Consider the following 15199-nt stretch of genomic DNA (forward strand, 5'->3'; position numbering starts at 1 on the left):
TGGACGAGCTGGTCACGATACTATATACAAAGTCCTAGTCTAGATGAAGGGTCTCGTATAGATCGGTTGGGATTGTGATGATTAAGATCTAGGAATTGCTATTATAGCGGCGAAAACGAAACTTTCGGCATCGCCTCTCTCGTTTATGCTCGATTTCGGTAAAATAGTTAGGAGATGTGCTAGGCACAGGCCAAGCCTGGCTCAGCTGGGTCCACCAGTTGGCCCCTGCGTATCCACCCTATCCGCACCACATAGATTTCCCGCCCACGGGCGGATAGCGTTAGGTTCCTCAAGCCATTCATCATCTTTCTGCATTGCTGCACCCTCGCATAGGAGAGACGTCTAAATAATGAGTATACTATATGTGTGATATATAGATCGAAGTTGGTTACGAAAAAAGCTAATACCCGGCGGAGGCACGAAGCACAAGTCCAACATGAAAGGTTCTCGGATCCGGCTGGCTACAACTGGCGCATCACATGCCGGCCGCTCCGCTCCACACACCCGAACTTTGAACGGCCTAGACAGTATACTATATAGAAATAAGAGGGTAATACCATACTTATGATAGTAAGGAAATCCCTAGTAGTGCTATTAACCATGTCGAAGAGATCTTGCATATTGGTAAATCGTACGGTCTAGGGATCGTTATCTGGCTTCGATTCTACCGAAGTAGGCATAGTAGACGCCGATGAAGCCGATACCGACGTAGATGTAACCGATGAAGATGCCGCCGCCGCCGGCCTCGATGCAATTAAAGCCATGGCGAAGCGTTGTTGAAGCTAGGATCCGTGAAGCGGGATATATGGGGAAGCCATTGAAGGGGTAGGGCGCTCAAACTGTTGAAAACGGCCGGGGCCAAAAACGGCAGTCCAGACAGCGACACAGACACTCCTGGACTGATGTCACGGTATCCGGAGCTACCAAGCCTTCTCGCCGAAGGTCGAGGTGAGGTAACGAGAGAAGTAGATGAAGAAGTATACAGACGACGATGAGGTAGTGGCTGGTGTCTAGGTTCAGTAGACTAGCTGTTGAGCTTACAATAGTAGGTTCAAGGTTGTAGAAAAGAAAAGAAGATGATGTTTGTCCCTGAATCTAAAGGTGCCCTACATGCACTACAGCGAATCTACCCAGTCATTATCTTGGACATTAACGTACATTAACATACATCAGGACCATGTTCTTCTTCACCATGGCGAGAAAGGTGATCCTGTGCCTAATTACTGTGATTATCAGCCAGGCACTACGCCATCAGGCATTCGCCACACGCAATCTAATCTGCGCAGGGGAGGTCTTCCAAATCAGGAACAAGAGTCCGAGTATCTATACACCACTCCGATAGAAAGAGTCCATGCTCAAAATTCCTATTTTCCGCAGTCCCGAGGGCAGTATTGAGAGACGATATGGAGCTAGACGCTGGATTCGAAAGGTCATTTAGCCCGAAGGCATTCCGCAGAGGAGCTGCCAATGCGGTCAACGGTGGGTTCAAAAACTTACAAATTACCCCCAGGCATCAAAGCTGACATAGTGCTGCGATTATCGATTGGGAGTCCGCCCAAACCGCGCTCTGGCAGGTCAATCACTACCCAATGCCATTTCCGCTGCTGGAGTCCGACGCGGAGATCCAAGGCATCCTTCAAGATCCCAATCACCCTGGGCATGGGGACGTGTCGCGGCAAGAGTCTGCTCGAAGGTTATACACAAAGCAGTTTCGAGACGCCGAGGTAGAACTGCGGAAGAGAGGGCGATCCCTTGGAAGCTCATTTGCCGAGGTGTTAGACAGCCCAGCATCGAGGGTATATGCTTGCTTCACAAAACTTGGCCGCTTGCCAATGGCAGATGCAGGCCTTGTTCACGAGATAGTGCGGCTCGCCTTTGATTTGGATGCTGAAGGGACAGAACGGCATCTCTATGTTATAAGGGATCGGCTGAAGCGAGCAGATAAAGTAAGGTGGTTACAGGTACACAAAGCACTCTTCAAAATTGACTCTGGCCGCGGTACAGCTAGGCTTGTGGTAACACGTGTTACAGCTTGGCCACCTTCGGATCCTTCTTGTCACGGCACAGCGCATTGCGAGTTCATTGTCGCTGGCCGTGTTACGTCATCTTCCAAGAAACCCAATTAGGCTTAGTTTGTGAATCACGTGTAAACTTCGCCCGCAAACCTTCTTGGAAAAAGCCCAATTAGGTTAGCGTGTGGGTCACGTGCAAACTCTGCCCACGAACCTTTTTCTACCGATCGCAGCTCCTGCGATCCTTCTTTCTTTCTTTTTCTTCTCTAGCTTAGTTTTACACTAAATAAATACGATATCTTATTGGCATTGTCCTATATAATCCTATTAACCGTAACACTTCTGGGCTTCCTGAATGATCTGCCGTATCCGACCATATAACCCCTCCGTCTCAGCAAGGCGGCGTCATAGCGGCCTTGCTGAGCAGCTCGCCCCGAGCGCGAGCGCGACGGCGTATGCCCAGACTAATACACCGGGCGAGAGAATCCTCCGTACTTTTGATACCAGTGGTTACAGAGGGTCTCACGCCAGTCGGCGCTGTATTCGCTCTCCCAGATAACCGCAGTCTCTCGCGCCACTTCGTCGCTCACATCGCTCCATCCCCCCACTTCGTTGGTCTCGTCTCGGTGTCTCGCGAGCGTTGTAATGCCGAGGCGGTGCCCTGCCCATACGCCCCGCGAGATATTGGCTGTATCGCTCATGCTAGCAAATGAGGATGTCGACCAGCATATACGCGACATGACGACTTCGCCGAAGCCCAGAACGCTGATGCTTGGGCCGCGAATGAACTCTGGCTTCAGGGCGATGACTTCCGAGCGGACGAACTGCTTCGTCAAGTTTCGAAGAATCCACTGCTGGTCTTGGGGGAAGTAGGTCTCCTCTTTGACCAACATCTCCGAACATATACAATCGAAAGCGGGATCCTTGGAGATGTCCAAGTCGGAGAAGTGGCCAGCCAAAGTCCTCGACTTGCCGGACAGACAGACGTCTTGTTCCGTAGTTGAAATACTAGGAAAAGTGAAGTGGTGAAGCGTGAACGGCTCATCCGCAAATGCCACATGCTTGTCCTAGTCGTCATCGTCCCAGTCGTAAGGTATATCGCTCGTCTTTTGACGCAATACGTCTAGCTCTTCGGCCGAAAACAGGCCGGGAGGATAGTCGCCCGGCTTGCCATCTTCTCCCACGCATACAATATTCTCGCTGGCCCATCGTCCGAGGAACGAAGCGTAATAGTCGTGCATGCGTTCTCGACCGATCGACCAGAAATACCGATTCGCGAGACCGAGGCGAAACACGTCTTCGATGCATTCGATGCAAGTAAAGATGAGTCGATGCACTTCGGGAGGAAGCGTGGAAAAGGTGACGGGGCGGTCGATGACGGAGTGATGGCCGATAACGGAGTAGTTATCGGTGTCGGCCCTGTTATCGCCGTCTTTGGTTTTTGCTTCCTTGTGGTATTGTGAGGAGCTGTTGACTTCGCTGTCCGCTTTACGCTTCGGGCGCTTCTTCATCCCATCCATGTCCTTGGCCGCACTGTGCGATGCCATTCGGGTGGTAATGCAGCGGCCATTCCGCGTCTGTGCCGGTGTAGAGGCTGTCTCGGGGGGATTCTCGGGGGGATTCTGCGGCTGAACAGGGACGGCGAGGAGGCGTACGAGCTCCATGGCTGACCCATCAAAGAGCATCTCTCCAAGCTTACCTCCCCAAGCCAGTGTTTTCTTGGCTCGAGGAGCCACAAGATAAAAGGTTTGCCCCCTCAGAAAAGCGTACCCTCCTCGTGTGTGTCCGGATAACGAATGTAGGAGACAAGGGCCCCACCAAGGGTTGACAGACCAAACGCCAAACCCGGTTGCGTAAGGATTCGAAAATTTGTCAAAAGACGGTCACGTACCTTTTATAGCCGCTGGCCGCAGGCCCCACTTTCCGCACCCTTCCAATTTGTCTCCAGGCTGCGCGTCTGCAAACACGTCTGCCGGTAGAAGCCAAAGAACGAGGACACGGTGGAAAGCTTCATTTCGATACAAGGTACCTAGGGTCTATGAACTCGCCCGTGTTACAGCTGGGCTGGCTTCGGGTAGGTAAAAAGCGTATTTACAACTCGGCCACCTTCGGATCCTCTGGCCCGTCATCAAAGTTGACAGTGGCTTGAAGGGTCTTGAATTGTCTGTCTAAAAAAGGTCTAGAGATGCAGGAAAAGAAGCCACTATTTATACCCAAAAAGTAAAACAAAGGAAATTTTGTGATACTAGGAAGTGAGCGTCATAGAGGGCCTTTTAAGGTTCAACTTGGTTATGGCTCGGATGTGGCTCAATTATCAGGTGACAGATCCTCTTGGGCTTCCTGGAGGATCTGCCGCATCCGAACATATAACCCTCCGTCCTCCCTCTCCCAACTCCCACCATTTGGAAATACAGCTTTCCGTAATCGGTTGACCCAAGGTATTAATGGCTGATGATAAGGAGTGAAATTATTCTTAGCGGACTTGATGAATATCCAGAACAGCACCCAGAAGAATGACTCGAGATCATGCATGAAAGAATGCTGCTCGCCTAGAAGCGCCCCGATCGCCATAAACGCCCTCGTGCCGGTCTTCCATTTGGCTCCCGACGCACCTACTCGATCCATTTTGATGGCGAGATCCAGGTCAATCAAAGCGAAGGCTAGGGGGGATTATTCGTGTCCTCGTTGATCAAGAGGTTGTTGATGGAGATGTCTCTGTGGAGGATGCCAGCCTTGCGTAGAGACTCGTGCCCTTCGATGCAGCCGTCAAACGCGGCAAGTAGAGACGTTCGAGAGTTAGCTTTGTAGATAGGAGTTCCGTAGTCGCGAAGAATAATATGACGATACACCCGATTTGATAGATTGCTGCTAGCTTGAGATGCCGAGCAAGACCGCTTACTGCGTGGGGAGTCAACACCAAGAAATCATCACCGCTACCGTTTTGGGGGACATTCAGGGCTTCAGGTCTAGCCTACAGGCAGACCTGAGGGGGGTGTGTCATGTGACTAGGCCCAATTGGGCTGCATGTTTACCAAGCGAGGATCTACGCCTACAAAGGCCTAGTGCGTACAGGTTGACAAGGAGCATTTTTTTACAGATTGTAATGCCCTCAGCGAGGCAGCAATCATGTCACACATTTTTCTACTCAAAAGTTTCGGCTGAGCAAAACTTGCCATGTTCACCGATTGCGACAATTTTCTCGCAAGAACCGCTCCCCGATCTGCTGAAAGCTGAGACGCCGCTCGAATTTGTAATAAAGAGCCTCCAAATCTCAAGAGGACATCCCAGCACAGGGTTATGATTAGCAGGGAGGTGCAGCCCAGTCCCTACTCCATCGGCCCTTTGCCCACCCAGCTCTCGATCCAGTCAAATACAGTCTGGTGCCATACCAGCGAGTTCTCGGGCTTCAGGACGAAGTGGTTCTCGTCCGGGAAGTTGAGCAGCCTGCTGGGCACGCCGTGCGCCTGCAGTGTCCTGAACACGGCCAGCCCGTCCGTGACGGGGCACCGAAAGTCCCTGTCGCTGTGAATCACCAGTGTTGGTGGCGCCTGCGCCCAGCGTTGCAGCAGCTCGGGGCGTGCTGGATTCCACTTGTCGAGAGATTTGGCGTTGGCCCACGGGTACGGCGGGCCGTTGAAGTCGCTGATTCCGCCCGTCTCGTCGCTGTAGAGAAACGTCATTCGCATGTCGAAGCACGGGTCGTGGCAGATGATGGCTTTGAACTAGCGGGCTGTTAGAGCTTGTGTATTCTCAAGGGGCTGGAGGCAAAATGCTCACTTTCTGCGCCAGGGCGTGGCCCAATATCCAGGCAGCCATGTACCCGCCGTAGCTCCCTCCCGCAGCAACGACCCTGTCCATGTCGAGGGATGGGATCTTGGCGAGGTAGTGCATGCAGTGTACAAGGTCTTGATATGGCTTCCCTCCCCACTCGCCGTAGATGCCGGACGCGAATTTTACCCCGTACCCAACGCTGCCGGTGAAATTTGGGCGCACGACGACGTAACCTTGCTCAGCCCACAGCGCTGCGTTCCACTGGTGATTATCGTGTTAGCTTCTGACATCACTAAATTGACCGGGTAGTGCCACAAACAGACAATCAAAAGAACTTACCCGCCAGTGCCAGTCATCTCTCCACGAGTCTGCGGGCCCGCCATGAATCTCCAATATGACGGGCCATTTCTTCTTCTCATCATAGTTTGAAGGATATGTAACCCAAGCGTGCACGCAAGTCTCGTTGGCGCCCTCGAACCAGATCTCAGAGACCTGGCTGCCGTGCAATCCGAACTTGGCGCCGTAGTTGGTCGAAGAGATTATGCGGTCTTCCAACTTTTGGGCCGTGTCAACAACTGCGTATATGCTGCCCTCGATCCCCGTCGAAGCAGTGACCAAGACCTGGAGGCTTCCGCTGCCGCTGGTGAGGGGGTAGACCGCCGACACGGACCGGTTCTTCACGAGAGCTATCGGCTTGGTGTGGTGGCGCAATTTGAGCTGGTGCAGAGCGCGGCGGCCGTGGTCGTCGGCAACGATGAGAATCGATTCCCCGTCGGGAGCGAACTCGAAGGATGAGGGAACAAGCTCCCACGACGAGTCGATGACCGTCTTGAAGACATCGACGGCGATAAGTGAGCAGATTTGGCCGATAATCAGCCGCGTATCGGCCTCGTTGGCAAAAGGCGTCTTGAGATATGCGATCATGGTCCCGTCAGGCGAGAACCGCGGATTAGCAGATATTCCAAGAGCAGCTTCGTTCCCTGTCGTCATGCATGTTGCGCGGTGTTCAGTAGCCTCGGACCACGAGTCCACGGGGGCAAAGAAGACGTCGGAGGCGTTGGAGTAGTGAATCTTGGAAGGGTTCGGGTCGTGGGCGACGAAGGCGATGCCCTTGGCGCTGATATCGAAGTTTCCAGACGGGTTGCCCGGGATGTACATGTCTGCTGGAGCTTCTAGGGCCGTGTCCTTGACGCAGTTGTGGAGCTGGCTTGCCACGGACCACTGCCCATTGTCCCTGCGGACCAGTTTCGAATAGAATATGGCATATTTTTGTGGCTTGACATAAGTATCCCACTGTTGGCGACCTTTAAATCAGCACGCCCTACCAAGCCTAACTATACAGGGGCGAAATCAATTTGATAGTCGATTAACAGAGATGTAGCATACCTCTCGAACGCGAGCCGTGTCGTAGATGCGGGCACTTGATAAACTCTTAGGCGCCTTCTCCTCGTTGTACAGATTGCCGTCCTCTCCAGCCAGGCCGACGACAGCAAAGGCAACCGAGCCGTCGGCTAGCAGGTGAAGCTTCAGATGCTGGACCACGCCGTCAAACAAGTCAACAGACTGGATCGAAAGATTCGGGTCAATAGTGGGAGGCGCCGCGTCGGCAATGACCAGCTCGGTGGCTCCTCGGTCATAGCGCCGAAGGCACGCAATCTTTTTACCATCGGTCCCCGGGAGCCAGCTAACATCATGAGTCTTGATCTTGTCGTTCTTGATCAGCGTCCAAGACTCGCTCGAGCTCAGACGGACGACCCGCCACTCTTCTTTGGTTACCCCGCCAAGCTCAGGAGTCGAGACACTGAAGAGGCCCAGGGTGCCGTTTTCATTAGGTACGAGGTCGCCTCGCCGGGGGAGAGTGAGAAACGTCTCGGGCGTCAAAGAACGTCTGACGACCATGGCTGCGGAGTATTTTGTCGTCGGCGACAGATCGGTATCGATTAAATGAGCGGCTGCACAAGACGGTAAATATTAATCAAAATCAAATGCCGACTCACGAAAACGAAAGAGAGAAAGAAGAAATAATCTTATTTGGGGCTCAAGAAACGGAGAGATAGAACTATGTTCATATAAATCAACGGGGTGGGGATGCAGGAAGGGAAAGGCGCTACCAGAACCGGGGCAGGGATTACGCAACTTGTCGAGCCGGGACGCGCACACCTTTTATTGCCCCTGGGCCTGGGCCTTGGTGCGGCCGCAGTGGGTTGTGGTTGGTTGCACCTGATTGGTAGGCCAGTGAGGACGGGCTGACTGTCAATACAGTACCTTACCTGAGATACCTGGAATACCTAGAATACCTGAGGCTGCAACAAACAGCTGCGCAATGCGAGAAGGATTCAAAGAGTTCGCCTCCCCCTCATTATAAATGCGAGGCCCCACCCCTCTCGACTTCAACTTCTGGGCTGGAATAAGCTGCTGCCGAATATTTCATGCTATATTTACAGCTTCATCCTACTTCCATGTTGGATTCATAATTACTGATTAGGCCTGAAAATTAAGAAAAAATGACTCTTATACGACTTGTAATTATTCAGGTAAGCTATCTGCAAGATATAGTAAGAGCAGCTCCCTAACAACGCGGCAGGCAATAATCATACGAATCAAATGAATGTATCGGGGCTTGGGCGATGCTACAGATTTTCAAAGGCTTGACCGCTACTCGTCAAGCCGCTACTCGTCAGGGCTACCAAAACGCCTCTGACCAGGGGTTTACCCTCTTGGTCCCAGCGTTTTTAGAGCCTTAACGAGTAAGAACTCCATGTAGTAATTGCATATAGGCACCTTACACCATGGCATGTTACAGCGCCAGGAGTTGCAAAGATTATTTGCCTACTGTCAGCGAATTAGTGATTATTGTCTGACGAGATTGGTCAAGATTATTTGAGCCTGCCTCAATCCCCTCGTAATAACCTTGTCTCACAGGTTAATAAGGAGCCAGCCTATGGGTTATCATGATGGGTAGGAGTTCCATAGTTTAAGTTTTTCACGATATGTGGTTTTTGCGGCACAACAGTCGAGAACCTTGAAACGGCCACAAAACCAGCGGGATCTCTACAAAAGAATTTTTCCAACTCTTTCTCCCACCTTGGATCAAAGTCTTACCCCAAACAACGACCGGCTACGGATTCCAGCTTTTCCCACGAGAAAAACACGAAAAAGACAAGAAATTCCTCTCATCAAGGGATCACACACTTGTCGAGACGTTGCCATTCTGACAGCACCCCCACTATGCCTCGAGAATCGCGCAAGTCCCAATGGGGACCAGACAGCACGTCTGCCAGTCTTGCTGGCCTCAGCACAGCAATCATTGCGCCCATGACGAGCGAGCAACTCGAGGTATATGCCACGCACGTGCGTATTGAGGAGATAACCCAGAAACTCAAGACGGATGATATTGTCCCAGCTGACCACTCTCGCAGGTCTCCGTCTCCCGCTCCCCAACATGGCAACTCCGGCAGGCGAACCAACACACGCTACCACCGCTTCCAAGAACGCCTCGAGGTCGAACGCCACTCGCTAATCCAACAAGCCAGCCGCACCATCCCAAACTGTCGACCGACCACCGGCTACTCGCGCCAGAAGATGCGCCAAGCCATGAAAGCCAAGGTCTACATCCCTGCCAAAGACTTCCCAGAAGTGAACTTTATCGGCCAGACCCTGGGCCCGCGCGGCCCGAGTCTCGTCGCCATGAACACCGAGTCAGGCGCCAACATTGCCCTCCGCGGCCGAGGTTCCGTCAAAGAGGGCAGCTCCAAGCGACTACTAAGAGCTAGCAGCAGCAACGTGGATACTCACCATCACGACCGCAACCGCCTGCTAGCTGCCGAGCACAACGAACCGCCCCACTGCCTCATCACAGCCGACGCGCAGGACAAAGTCGACAAGGCCAGGGCGCTCGTCCAAGCCGTCATAGGCACGGCCGTCACGACACCCTAGCACGCCAACGAGAGGAAGCGCGGGCAGCTGCGCGACCTGGCCGTCGTCAACGGGACCTTTCGCGATGACGAGGGGCGCCGGAGCCAAGATGAGAGCGGGCTCGCAAGCCGCTGCGAAACACCGCAGGGCCTGCCAGGAGTCGTGCGCTATGCGTGCGGTGGCAGCGGGCACATTTCGCGCGACTGTCCCGACAGGCGCGTGGTGGCGTGCGGCGATCGACGGCCACGACCACGACCACGACGCCTCCGTGGCGTCCGTGGCGGAAGACGGGCCGCGGTAGGGGCACGGCGGAATCGGATGCCCTCAATGACATGTATGCTCAGTTCTTGGCAGAGATCTGAGCTGTTCTGGGAGGGAACCACGACCGGGAAGAGAGAGCATCAACGTGGCCGGGTCTGTCTATTACGCCTTGTCAAGCTGCCGGGAACTCGAGAGTGCTGAATCGGCAAGCAGGTTTTTAGGCATGAACATGATGATGGAGCAGTGCAAAGCAACGAGACGCTTGGCATCGCATTACAATGCTCTTTTCTCTCATGTGTGTATGTGTTTTTAGTGGCCAATTGACGGAATTATCAAGTCCCGCATTGTGCTGCCGCGGGCGTGCATGGCGGCATTGGGTATTCGAAGCGGTTCTATATTGGCAAGCCACACCCAGCCCGCGGAATCCGGGGTAGCAATCAATTGTCTTTCCGCATTCGTCCAGGTGATCAGCCGGCCGCCCGCTCCGAAAAGGACCCACGGTACTCAATGCGCGACAGCCAGATTGGCAACCCCCCTTTTCTTTTCTAGTCAAGCGTCTCTCGCCCCTTATCGACTGACTTACTGACTGATGTGCCTGGTCTGCCCATTGGGTGTATACGAGTATAAGATGGCCGGATCCGGCTTGGCAGAAGCCTCTGTACCTGCCTGTCCTCTGCCAATCCGTCTAGAATCAAGTTGGGTGTAAATCTTATATTCATTTCCAAACCCCCTCTGATTTCGCCATGTTTTCAACCTTGCTGTCCATCATAGCTCTCGCGGGTGGCACCTCGGCCTTCCCAGCACAGACGGATAGGCGAGCTGTCAATGCCGGCGTTCAGTTTGGTAAGATACCGAGAACCGTACGGGTGCTTGCAGGTAAATGCCTAGGCAACCAGCTAACCTGAGGTCTATTTAGTGGGCGTGAACATTGCCGGATTCGACTTTGGATGCTCCATGTTCGTCTCCCCGGAAATCCTCGAAGCCGGCGTTCAGAGCTAAAGTCACACAGCCAAGGAGCCTGCGATGTGAGCAAGTCCGTGCCGCCGCTCTCAGGCCTGGGCGGTGCCGATGGGTAAGTATAGTCGACCGCATTCTTCTCCTTCAGCTGAACCTTGAGGGTGCCTTTTCTTACGCCCCGGCTCTAGACCCGGGCAAATGCAGCACTTCTCCAAGGACGATGGCATGAACATCTTCCGCTTGCCCGTGGGCTGGCAGTACCTCGTCAACGGCAAGCTCGGTGGCACGCTAGACTCGGGCGCCATTGGGCGATACGACCAGCTGGTGCAGGCCTGTCTTAAGACGGGAGCGTACTGCATGATTGACGTGAGTTATTAGCTGATGCACCCAAGAAGAACGCTCGTTGTGGGAGACACTAACTCACCGCGCCACCTAGATTCATAACTGTATGTAGTTTGTCTGGCCTACCTATTGAGTGAGTCACTGGCTTCTAACGGATCCGAAGACGCACGCTGGAATGGGCAGATCATCGGCCAGGGCGGCCCCGACAATAGCCAGTTCACGAACCTGTGGACCCAGCTGGCCACCAAGTACGCGAGCCAGCAGAAGATCATCTTCGGCGTCGTCAACGAGGTTAGTGCTGGTTTGGGAGAGAGTAGTACTTGCATGAGACTCAGTCACTGACGCAAAGGCACAGCCTCACGACGTTCCGGACATCAACAAATGGGCCGACACTGTGCAGGCAGTCGTCACCGCGATCCGCGGTGTCGCAAAGACGCAGATGATTGCGCTCCCCGGGAACGAGTATGTCCACGCACCTCGCAGTCGAGCTTGATAGCAAACACCAAGAACGTATGCTGACCCAACACCCACAGCTGGACTTCGGCAAAGATGATGCCGACCAAGTCGGGCCCGGCCCTGCTCAAGGTCACGAACCCCGACGGGACCTTTGACAATCTCATCATCGACGTGCACAGTGAGTCGACTGCATACCTTACCTATCTGCCTATGCTCCTGCCAGCTTCGCCTGCTGACCAAGTCCTGCCACAGAGTACCTGGACTCGGACAACTCGGGCACGCACACGGAATGCGTGACGGACAACATCAGCGACACGTTCCAGCCGCTGGCCACGTGGCTCAAGGCCAACAACCGCAAGGCCCTGCTCAGCGAGACGGGCGGCGGGAACACGGACTCGTGCAAGAAGTACATGTGCCAGCAGCTGGACTTTATCAAGTGAGTCTCTATCCTGCGTTTTTCGGCCCCTCATCATGACGGAGCAGCATGTGGCCGGACATTCACTAATCCATCTGAACCCAGCCAAAACTCGGACGTCTTCCTCGGCTACATCGGCTGGTCTGCCGGGTCTTTCAGCCCTGCAACCTACGAGCTCAGCGAGGTGCCGAGCAAGAACGGCAATTCGTGGACCGACAGCTCGCTCGTGAAGGCCTGTATGACGAAGAAGAACTAGTCTGATTAGCTAGACGCGGCCGGTCCGAACAAACGGGGAAGAGGGTGTCGCCAGTAAAGCGCTGTCGGGCTCATTCCGTAGTAAAAGTTACAAATCCAATTGCTTTAAACGAATTACCAGTGAGCTTTTATTGGCGGCTGGTGTGAAAGTTGACTGGACTTGGTCCAAGGTGATGGTCCACGCTGGCTGCCCTTGGCAGCGCAACGGAATATGAGGCGGGAACTACAAAGTAGGTAGAGTAAATAATACCGATAAAAAGTCACAGCAACAAGTGGAACACTAAAATGACGCCAGCAGCGCTCCAATGCCTGGAAATAGTCTCGTCTCGATATTTTAATTATTGATAAAACTAAACGGGTCAGGACTTGAGTTGTCTTCGGGTCCCGTTTCTGCCTCAGTGGGAGCCGGGGCCGAGAGAATGGAGATACTGGGAACTGGGACTGAGCAAAGAGGTAGCACATGATAATAGTACATCTCTTGGGTACTTGTACTGCACAATATTTACACGTGGTCACGATCCAGGCCAAGAATAAGGGGGAGACTGTCGGCGCCACTGTGCGCCACACGGCCCCTGTGGCTGGTCTAGCGCAGGATCAGAGGGACTTAGAATTATCTCCGATCTCGGGACAAGCTTATGCGAGGCGCGACAGCTTCCCGTCCCCAGCTCGGAATTGTGCTCGGACAGGACGCTCCTTCCCAACGGTTGCTCCACGCTGACCAAGGAGCTTGATCTTGCCTACCTGCCCTGCCCTGCCCTTGAAAACAGCCGGTGGCTCCTGCAATGCACAGCAGTGATCTCGTCCATTTGAACGCATCCATCGGCTGTCCCTCCGCAATGACCCCACTCCAGCACTAAGGGAAACCCTTCACGCCCGTCCTGTCCTTTTTTCCCTCCACTCTCTCGTAATAATTCGTGGCAGGGTGCCCATCACCTGCCCACGGCAGTCCCGCTCTACCTCGGGGGGCTGGGAACTCGGCACCGGACTTCGGGATTTGCCTGGACAGCAATCGGATTGCCTGTGTGCTCGACTTCTGCCGAACGCGCGCACGCTTCCGAAAACTCCACCGAACCCCAGGCGACTCAACGTCGCCCACGAGCCTGCCTGCCTGCCGACCTCTCGAGATGAAGAACGACGGACTGGGCGGCATCGAGCCTCGTCCTGCCTCGTCCCACCGGCCGCCGCTGCAATTTAAGTCTACAGCAGCAGCTCCACTGGCCTCCATCGCGACAACCCCCAATATCGTCGCCATGGACAAGAAAGATGGCGCCGCCAGGGCCGTGACGCAGTGGAACACTAAGAACCTGGGGCTGCGCCTCGGCGCTGACCTGCTCAGCGCCGCAGCGGCAGCTACCATGGTGGCGCCTATCATCTCTATCATCGACCGGTAAACAAGCCCCCTTTCTTCTCCACCGCTGGCTGGCTGGCTGGCTGGCTGGCTTCCGGGTCTGGCTGGCTTCCGGGTCTGAGACACGAGCTTACACGTCTCTCCGTCTGCACAGCTCCATCATGGAAAACGCGTCAGGCCGGCGCAGTCTGGGGCAGTCGCTGCGGTCGTCGCTCCGGACACTAATACTGCAGCCGCACCGGCTGGTGCTGTCGCGGCCGTTCGCGCTCATCTTCCTACTGTACGGGGGCACGTACGCGACGGCCAACTGGCTGGACACGGCGACGTCGACGGTGCAGAACCGGGCGGCGGCGCACGTCACGTCGGGCACGGCCAAGTTCGCGGCCTCGTCGGCCGCCAACATCTCGCTGTGCATCTACAAGGACCAGGCGTTCGCGCGGCTGTTCGGCCCCCCCGGCGCCGCTCCACGTCCCGTCGCCATGCCGTCGTACCTGCTCTTCGCCGCGCGCGACTGCATGACCATTTTCGCGTCGTTCAACGTGCCGTCGCTGCTGGGGCCCGCCCTGACGCGCCGCCTCGGCGACGAGGTCCAGCGCTACGCCTCGGGCCAGACCATTGCCCAGTTCGCCGCCCCTGCTGTTGTCCAGCTCGTCAGCACCCCTGTGCATCTGCTGGGCCTCGACATATACAACCGCCCCTACTCCTCCGCCGGCGGCCTGCCGACCCTCCGCGACCGCTGGGTCGCCGTCCGCCGCAACTGGGCTATCAGTACTGCGGCCCGCGTCTGCCGCATCATCCCAGCCTTTGGCGTCGGCGGCGTCGTCAACTTCAAGGTCCGCCAGGGCCTCATGGAGCGCCTGTCGTAAAGGGCTGCACGCCATAACACAGCACAGCATAGCGGTTCCCTCACGGCACCAGCGGCAGCAGCAGCACCCAGCACACCAGCGGCGGCAGCAGCAGCCAGCAAACCAGCGGCAGCAGCAGCCAGCACACACGAGACTCTACATACAACATCACCACAACCACATGCTGTTATCGTTTGCTTGTTTCTTTTTATTTGGTCTTTTTAGATACCCAAGTTCGAGCGGTGGTTCTCTTCTCTTCTAGTCTCTTATTTCTGTTTTTGGATCTTTCCCTCTTGCCTCCGCCGAGGCAGGACAGCGACAATAATGACGAGTGTGCGGCAACGACAACAACGGCAACGACAACAACAGCAACGGGAGTTTGTATACCTCAGCGGGCGCGGCGTGTCCTTTTTCTTCTTTTGGGATAATATTTTGGGTTTCCAAGGTCGTGTATACCACTTTTGTTGTCATTGTTATTGTTATTTTTGGGTTATTAGATTAGGGCTTTCTGCTTTGCTTTGCTCGTACGGGGAGACGACCCGACAGACACTTGCTTGCTTGGATAGGTAGCTTACTTGGTAGGACGTTAGACGCTTGGATACATAGTAGAATAGATAGATCA

At 54.6% G+C, this 15199-nt stretch overlaps 8 protein-coding genes across 8 annotated transcripts; 3 read left to right on the forward strand and 5 right to left on the reverse strand.

The window, feature by feature from the left end:
* Window positions 1-648: 648 nt before the first annotated feature.
* Window positions 649-2053, reverse strand: B0T26DRAFT_807850 (uncharacterized protein; the record flags this gene model as incomplete). Its single annotated transcript, XM_060447236.1, has 4 exons — window positions 1498-2053; window positions 1169-1216; window positions 984-1003; window positions 649-782 (listed from the first exon to the last, which is right to left on the reverse strand). Exons 1-4 carry the CDS (start codon window positions 1659-1661, stop codon window positions 649-651), a joined length of 366 nt encoding a protein of 121 aa, XP_060289707.1. The 5' UTR covers window positions 1662-2053.
* Window positions 2054-2299: 246 nt separating this feature from the next.
* On the reverse strand, window positions 2300-2921 carry B0T26DRAFT_735653 (uncharacterized protein). The gene has a single exon (XM_060443256.1). The coding sequence runs from the start codon at window positions 2903-2905 to the stop codon at window positions 2477-2479; it is 429 nt and encodes a 142-aa protein (XP_060289708.1). The 5' UTR covers window positions 2906-2921; the 3' UTR covers window positions 2300-2476.
* B0T26DRAFT_735654 (uncharacterized protein) lies at window positions 2787-3853 on the reverse strand. The gene has a single exon (XM_060443257.1). It carries the CDS (start codon window positions 3695-3697, stop codon window positions 3080-3082), a length of 618 nt encoding a protein of 205 aa, XP_060289709.1. The 5' UTR covers window positions 3698-3853; the 3' UTR covers window positions 2787-3079.
* A 336-nt stretch (window positions 3854-4189) lies between these two features.
* B0T26DRAFT_539387 (uncharacterized protein) lies at window positions 4190-4913 on the reverse strand. Its single transcript, XM_060435564.1, has one exon. The coding sequence runs from the start codon at window positions 4635-4637 to the stop codon at window positions 4320-4322; it is 318 nt and encodes a 105-aa protein (XP_060289710.1). The 5' UTR covers window positions 4638-4913; the 3' UTR covers window positions 4190-4319.
* Window positions 4914-5008: 95 nt separating this feature from the next.
* Window positions 5009-7901, reverse strand: B0T26DRAFT_877275 (prolyl oligopeptidase). Its single transcript, XM_060448129.1, has 4 exons — window positions 7170-7901; window positions 6123-7076; window positions 5790-6044; window positions 5009-5734 (listed from the first exon to the last, which is right to left on the reverse strand). Exons 1-4 carry the CDS (start codon window positions 7680-7682, stop codon window positions 5339-5341), a joined length of 2118 nt encoding a protein of 705 aa, XP_060289711.1. The 5' UTR covers window positions 7683-7901; the 3' UTR covers window positions 5009-5338.
* Window positions 7902-9011: 1110 nt separating this feature from the next.
* On the forward strand, window positions 9012-10060 carry B0T26DRAFT_758005 (uncharacterized protein; the record flags this gene model as incomplete). The annotated part of the gene is made up of 3 exons (XM_060446340.1): window positions 9012-9659; window positions 9720-9860; window positions 9914-10060. The coding sequence occupies 3 exons, from the start codon at window positions 9012-9014 to the stop codon at window positions 10058-10060; spliced, it is 936 nt and encodes a 311-aa protein (XP_060289712.1).
* Window positions 10061-10397: 337 nt separating this feature from the next.
* B0T26DRAFT_815964 (glycoside hydrolase family 5 protein) lies at window positions 10398-12437 on the forward strand. Its single transcript, XM_060447380.1, has 10 exons — window positions 10398-10802; window positions 10876-10915; window positions 10969-11031; window positions 11105-11282; window positions 11353-11362; window positions 11422-11549; window positions 11614-11720; window positions 11792-11892; window positions 11967-12150; window positions 12235-12437. Exons 1-10 carry the CDS (start codon window positions 10703-10705, stop codon window positions 12383-12385), a joined length of 1062 nt encoding a protein of 353 aa, XP_060289713.1. The 5' UTR covers window positions 10398-10702; the 3' UTR covers window positions 12386-12437.
* Window positions 12438-13508: 1071 nt separating this feature from the next.
* B0T26DRAFT_660232 (uncharacterized protein) lies at window positions 13509-14598 on the forward strand (the record flags this gene model as incomplete). The annotated part of the gene is made up of 2 exons (XM_060439013.1): window positions 13509-13771; window positions 13887-14598. The coding sequence occupies 2 exons, from the start codon at window positions 13509-13511 to the stop codon at window positions 14596-14598; spliced, it is 975 nt and encodes a 324-aa protein (XP_060289714.1).
* Between the last annotated feature and the right edge of the window lie 601 nt (window positions 14599-15199).

Source organism: Lasiosphaeria miniovina (genome assembly GCF_030549165.1).
Source record: "Lasiosphaeria miniovina strain SMH2392-1A chromosome Unknown B0T26scaffold_9, whole genome shotgun sequence".
NCBI classification, from domain to species: Eukaryota; Fungi; Ascomycota; class Sordariomycetes; order Sordariales; family Lasiosphaeriaceae; genus Lasiosphaeria; species Lasiosphaeria miniovina.